Here is a 6,719-nt window from a genome sequence, read left to right as displayed (position 1 = left end):
ATCGTGCTGCCTCCAAACACCCAGAGCAGCCAGGGCTGCACACCAGGCCAGGTGCCCCCAGAGGCACAAAGCTGGAGGTGGAGCGGGCACGGCTTGGTTTCCCGCTGTATGCTCCAGTCTGGTAAGGAGTGCACGGAATAAAGTGCCTTTCCCGAGGTGCAGCCGGTTTGCCTGAGCCCTGCCAAGCCGTGAGCTGCAGTGCAGTGTTTGGAGGTGGCGTGCCGAGCCCCGGCCTCTTGCTCAAGTTTTCCCCTAAGCCCTTAAATAGGAATGAGCCGAGGAAAAACTGAGCGCTGCGCTCAGGATGGGACCCAACAACAACACACCGAGTGGCTGCGGCTCCTTGCCACAGAGCTTTCCTGCTCTCTGCGTGCTGCAAACCGGGCTGAGATGCTCCCTCAGCACTCCTTTCATCTGGGGTCAAACCCTCCCAAAACAGCACCCCGGGGCTGTGAGCTGTGCTGTTTGCAGCTTTCCTGCCTGTGTTTATGAGCAAGTTTGCCTGCCCTGCCCTGCTGCTGGAGCAGCCCATTGGGTGCCGGGGGGAGTCCTGCCCTCACCAAACCCCGTGCAGGGATGGATGGATAGCAGCTCAGCAACTTGCAGGGTGGTGCTGCTCCCCAGATCCAGGGCAGCTCTCTGTGCAGAGCAGAGGCGTGCCGGCTCTCCCTTCCTCCTGCATGTCACTGTGACTCCGTGTTGTGCACGGCTGTAGATCAGCTCTGCAACAGGAGTGGGTGCTGCAGGGCAGGCACTTGCCTCACCCCGAGGGATTCAATGGGAGGAACACGGCCTACATTCGGGAGCAGGGAAAGCAAGGCGAGTTATTTTGGAGGCTTGTGGTTCCATCCCCTGCACGATATCTGCTCACCGGGGTCAGGAGAGGACAGGCAGCAACCTGGAGGAGCCGGTGCTGGGTGTGCTTCTGTGGGGCCAAGTTGTGCTGGTGGAAAGTCCCGAGCAGCATTCAGGGCACGCAGGACAAGTGGATGCAGGGATATGAGGGTAGGAGCCACGAGCCCCATCCCAGCACAGGGACCTGCCCTCCTCTCGCCCCATGTGGGAGCACCGGGGGGGGGTGCAGGCTCTGCTGCAGCCTGGATGCAGGGCTGGTTTCCAGGCGCTGCCGCACGCAAACACGCAGGCCAGCAGGTTTCCTGCAACGCCCAGCTGGGCTCAGGTTCCTCGGAAGGCTCCAGCAGCTCTGCCCGCACATGGGCATGCCGCAAGCCTCACTCCCCAGGCAGGGCTGGCTGCACAAAGCATTCCAGCAGCTGCACGGCACGCAGTGACATGCAAGGCAGCTCCGGCCCCGTCCCCAGCTCACAGCCAGCAGGCAAGCAATGGGGCCTGAGCTCTATGCAACAACACACTCAGAAACAGCCACACACCTCCAGGTCCACCAGGCTGAATGCCCTGCCGTGCTCCCAAAATATGCGAGGCACACAGGGACGACGAGGTGCTGCTGAGCCCCAGCTGGCATGCTGTGCCCCACATGCATCTGCCTGCTCCTGCTCCCTGCACACAGGCGCTCCCGGCACTGTGTGGTGCTGCCAAACCCATCCCTGCCAACCGGCCCGGCGGGTTCCTTGGCCCTGGCAGTGCTGCTGGTGGCATGGGGACATCGCCATCTCACTGCCAGTGCGTCCTGCCTGGGCTCAGCAAGTGCTGCAGTGGCCAAAGAGAGGCAGGAATAGGGACCCGGAGCTGTGAGCGTTCTCTGTTGTGTTCTCCCTATTTTGAAGGCTTCTTTGGGGTCTTCCTAAGATCAAGTTTGTGATCTCCCATCCACAAACCTGGTGATGGTGGTGGCAGGGTCTGTCCCTGCGCCCACCCAGCCCCATGGTGAGCCTGCAAAGCCCGCACCAGACTTCCCAGCATCTGGATCTCAATAGGGAGAATGGCTTGGGATGGGGACTGCAGTGGTGAATGGCTTGGGATAGGGATCCCAAAAGGAAATGGCATGGGATGGGGGCAGGGGTGGGGATGGGGTGGGGTGTATGTGGAGTGGGATGGAGCCAAGGTATGGTGGGCATGGGGTAGAAGAAGGATAGGGTAGAATGGGACCAGAGTGGGATGGGGAGAAGGGAGGGGGGAGTCAAGATAGGAAATGGATGGGAAAGCATAGGAACAGAGTAGGATTGGGATGAATTTTGATAGGGTTGGAATGGGATGAAGCCAAGATAGGATAGGGACAAGGTAGAATAGGGATGAGATGGGACGGGAATGGAGAAGGACGGGATCAGGCTGGGATGTGGGCAGGGTGAGATGGGAATGGGGTGAGATGGGAATGGTGTGGGATGGGGTTGGGGCAGGGTGGAGCCAAGGTAGGACAGGACAGCGTGGGGTAGGACCAAGTTGTGCTGGGGACAGGGTGGGGCAGGATGGGGACAGAGAAGGATGGAGCCAAGGAAGCACGGGGACAGGGAAGTATGGGACCAGAGTAGGCTGGGGACGGGGTGGGATGAGGATGGGGTGACACGGGATAGGATGGGGATAGGACAGCCTGGAGATGGGGTGGGATGAGAATGGGATGCAGGAGGAAGCACGTCCCTCCTTGAGGCTGTCATGCTGTCCCTGTGGGGAGGGATGAGGGGGTCAGGGACGGCCGAGCGCAGCGCGCTGCCTTCCCAGCACAGCAGTTATCCCAACGCCGGCCCGCACGCTGGGGCTAATTTTAACCCTGGAGCCTGGCCAGGCCGGCCCGACTTCCCTTGCTGTGATTTATCCCAACCATTTCCCTTCACAAACACAGCTCTCGTGCCAGCCCTGCGTGCTCGCCGCCGGGGATGCTCAGGAGGAATGCCCAGCGCCGTGCCCCCTCCGCAGAGCCCTTCCTCTGCTTCCCAGCAACGTCCCAGGGACAGAGCGGGGGCTGAGGAGGGAGGTTTCTACTGACGTTTTTTATTGAAAACGCTGTGGGCTGGCTTGGTTTTTTTTGTTTTTGTTTTTTATATCCCTTTTTCCAGTCAACAGCAGTGCTTGAGAAAAGAGATTTCCGTTGGCCTGCGTCTATTTAAAAACTGGTAAAAATGCTGCAGAAACATTTGCGAAAAATGGAAAATACTGGGGGGGGGGGGGAAGAAAAAAAAAAAAACCTCTTCCAAATAAAGACCTTTTTGTGTTTTCTTTCCCATCAGAAAAACTTTCATTGTGCAAAATGTCGACCGCTTGGATTTCTCCTCCCAGTGAGCCACAGTGCTTCATGAGGACGGGTTTTTGGAAAGCTAAAAACCACAGGCTGGTGCCACGGGCACACGTGTCCATCCGTCCCCCTGGGAGCACACATGTCCTCACCACAGTCCTGCAGCCAGGCTGGAGGAAAGCCCAAAGGTATTTGGTCACTAGCGTCATGAGTTCCCACCCGTTCTCAGCCCTGTCAAGCAGAGATGCTCTGCGAGGCCGTGGCTGGAAGCGGTGCGATGCGGGACGGGCGGCAGGCAGGTGTGTTAGAGGTTGTCATACATGCGCAGCGTCTTCTCCAGCTGCTGGCTGACACGCTGGTAGAAGATGATCTGCTGCTTCAGGTAGGACTGCATCATCCTCTTGAAGTCGGCCACGCGCCGCTCGTGGAAGTGGTTCATCTCAGCCTGCAGGGCGAAGCCCACCACGCGGCAGCGCTTGCGAATCCCATCCGCCTCCTCCTGGTCCATCCGGCCCTCGTCGCTCATCCGCTGGCTCTCCTTCACCTTTGCAAAGGCTCCTGGTGAGGCAGGGGAGAGGTGAGAGCCACACCGGCGCCCTATGAGCAGCGCTTCACCCCATAGCACCAAAGCTCCAGGCTTCGGGGATGGAGCTGAAGCTTTCAGTGGGCTCAGCAGCTGGCAGGCAGTATGCACAGCCCACATCTCAGCCCGCTGTTCCTGCCTGGGAACCGGAGAAACTTTGCTACATAGCACAGCAGGGCTGATAGCGGGATGGAACAGCCATCGTGGGAGACAGAGTGGGGCAGGACACTGCTGACTGCAGCATCCCGAGTATGCCTGAGATGCAGCTGATGCTCTGACAGCAGTTTTTCCCCTCCTTCCACTGATTTTTATAGCTCAGTTTCGAAAGAATCCCGCCTGGCTCTGGCCCTGCATTCCTCCCTGTCCTCAGCACAGAGGTTGTTTGCCTGCAAACAGGATCCGGCCTCCAGCGGTCGCTGGGAATTCATTCCCTCTCCCTGCCCCTGCCGGCAATGCAGACCCGAGGTCCGGGAGGAGGAGGAGGAGCCCTGAGGAAGCAAAGGTTGGAGGCCAAATCCTGCCTTCCGCTCTGCCCACGCGGCCTCGCTTCCGGACGGGATCCAGCCCGTAGTGGTAAACAAAGTCAGGAGAGAGTGCAAGGAAGCAGCCAGGGCTGCTCTTTCTCCTCGTGCTCCTTGTGGGGCAATGCAGAGACCCAAAGACGCCAGCCAACACGGACATCCCCTCCCTGGTGTGGCCTGGGAGGGGTGTGTGGACTTCAGCCCCGCTCCCACACCCAGCCCTGGGTGTGCGTCACACCCGGACAGAAGCACAGGGCTGGCCAGCCCTGAGAAAGCACCCAGCAGAGGCCCTTCCCTTCTCACGGCACACGCTGGGACAGATGGGATACTCTGGTTGTGGCAGCAGGCTGCTGAGCCCACTGACCTCTTCTCTAATCTGCGAGGATGTACTCGCAAAGAATTTGGCCCCGGTTGTGCTGAGCATGTCCAAAACCTGATTCTAAACCGGGCAGCCCCAGCAGCACCTCCAGGGCAGGGGTGATGAGGGAACACGGCCAGGCGCGATGGTCTCCATCCCTACCCCATTCATATCTCCATCCCCACATCCATCACCGTCCCCCGTCCCCACCACTGCACAGCAGAGAGCTGCATCCCCATCCCGTTCCACACACAGGGCCACCATGAAGGACCTGTAAGAGCTGGTCTGGCCTCATCCCCAAGAGAGAAGCAGCCCTCCAGGGGAGCCCCCTTACCTTTCTGGAGGTGGATGATGTCTGGGAAGTTGGAAAGGAGCCCCTGATACAAAGAGAGAGTGTCCAGCATGAGGAAGAGGTCATTCTTGGGCTGCTCCGCAAACATCTCCCCCACAGCCTCGTATGTCTTGCCCGTGTGGGAGATGGCATTGTTGAGGGCATCCAAGCTGTAGGGGGGGTCCATCTGGAAGGAGTAGCTGATGGCTTGGAAGGCATTGCCCAGCTTCTGGAACTCCTTGCGGAACCCCCCCACGTGTTTGCGCACCAGCTCGGAGGCCACGTTGGTCAGCTGCAGGACGCTGTCATCCATCTTCTTGCTGAAGGCCTTGAAGGCGTCCACGCGGTCCTCCACGTCCTGCAGGTCCTGGTGCTCGGTGGGGATCTGGATGGTGAGCAGGAAGCTGGCGCCCACCATCTCGTCCTTCTCAGCTCGCCTCTTGCCCAGCTTCCACTGCTTCTCATCGCGGCAGCGGAGGAAGTGCTGGAAGCCCTCGTACTGCGACAGGACGGGGTGGCTCGTCATGTGCTCCATCCACAGGATCAGGCGCCGCTTGCGCTTCTCGATGAAGTCCTCCTCGAAGCGCCCCGTGGCCTGCTTCTCGGGCAGGTGGGGCACCGAGATGATGGTGAACTTGTGCAGCAGGCGGTTGTAGAGCCAGTCAAAGTGCTTGTAGCGCCGGTACACGGGCGAGTTGAAGTTGCTGGGGGTCAGCTTGTAGGAGATGTAGCTCTTGATGCCCTTAAATTTGGTCTGCTTGGTGGGATCCTCCACGGAGCAGATGAAGGGGTGCGGGTTGGCTCGCCACTGCGGGCCCTTGCAGCCCATCTCGATGCTGTAAGCCTCGGCGATCTTGGACATGAGGGGCACGTCGCCAAGGATGAAGGCCTCCACGCCCGAGCGCACGAAGCAGGAGAAGCGGTTGAGGTTCCTGCCCACCACGCTGCCCCTCTTGGAGGAGCCCACGCTGTCCTGCCTCTCCAGCGTCGGCTTGGCACGGGGCGCTCCGTAGGGCTCCGGTCCCGCCGCCGGGTGCCCGTTGGTGCCGGCAGCGCCGCGGGGCTCCTCCACCACCGTGCAAGAGTCGTCCCAGTCATCCCAATCGTCGTCGTCGTCATCCTCGAAGCTGCCGTAGGACGAGAGGCCGGCGGGCGCCGCGCTGAAGCCGTGCAGGTGGCCGGGCGAGCCGGCGGGGCTGCCGGAGCCCTCGGCGTGCCCGGAGCCGGCGCGAGGGCGCACGATCTCCACGTAGGAGGCCGGGAAGAGGCCGGTTTCGCCGCGGCTGTTCCGGCCCTGCAGCCAGCCGTCCAGCGAGCGCTCGCTGAACACCACGAGCTCCTCGTTCTCCTGGATGCTGATCTCCTCCTTGTTTTCGCTCTGGAAGTTGTACAGCGCCCTGCCCCGCAGCGCCATGGCACGGCCTCCCCGCCGTGCGGAGCGGCAGCGCTGCGTCGCGGCCCCGCGCCCGGCTCACTGCAGCGGGGCCCGAGCCCCGCAGGCGGGCGGCATCCCCGGAGCGGGACCGCGGGGCCCGGGGGAGCGCCGTGCCGGCCCCATGCCGCCGCGCCGCTCCGGGCTCCCGTCGGCTAATCGGCGGGGTCGCCGATGGACGTATTTACGTCTCTCTGGAAGTTTGCCGCCCGCTCCCCCCTCCCTCCTCCTCCTCCTGCCTCCCCCTGCTCCCCGCAGACCTGCGGCGGGACGGCCGGCCGCTCGCCGCTCGCCGCCGGTGCCGGTGCCGCGCCGCCCGCCGTGACGCACGGCGCGCCGCCCGCCCGCA

The 6,719-nt window shown here is 61.7% G+C and overlaps 1 protein-coding gene across 1 annotated transcript; it reads right to left on the bottom strand.

Moving 5' to 3' along the window:
* Nucleotides 1–2,884: 2,884 nt before the first annotated feature.
* On the bottom strand, nucleotides 2,885–6,377 carry SNX33 (sorting nexin 33). The gene is made up of 2 exons (XM_042876197.1): nucleotides 4,942–6,377; nucleotides 2,885–3,703 (listed from the first exon to the last, which is right to left on the bottom strand). The coding sequence occupies exons 1-2, from the start codon at nucleotides 6,350–6,352 to the stop codon at nucleotides 3,450–3,452; spliced, it is 1,665 nt and encodes a 554-aa protein (XP_042732131.1). The 5' UTR covers nucleotides 6,353–6,377; the 3' UTR covers nucleotides 2,885–3,449.
* Nucleotides 6,378–6,719: the final 342 nt, after the last annotated feature.

Source organism: Lagopus leucura, unplaced genomic scaffold (assembly GCF_019238085.1).
Source record: "Lagopus leucura isolate 7727_CA_CO unplaced genomic scaffold, USGS_WTPT01 Super-Scaffold_100015, whole genome shotgun sequence".
Classification (NCBI taxonomy): domain Eukaryota; kingdom Metazoa; phylum Chordata; class Aves; order Galliformes; family Phasianidae; genus Lagopus; species Lagopus leucura.
Note: the sequence above shows the minus strand (reverse complement) of the source record. Positions and strands in the feature narration are given on the sequence as shown.

Coding starts and splice junctions, on each gene's coding strand:
- SNX33 (XM_042876197.1), bottom strand. CDS start 6,352: ATGGCGCTGCGGGGCAGGGCGCTGTACAACTTCCAGAGCGAAAACAAG. Junction 3,704..4,941: donor CATCATCCACCTCCAGAAAG/GTAAGGGGGCTC, acceptor CTGCCTCACCAG/GAGCCTTTGCAAAGGTGAAG.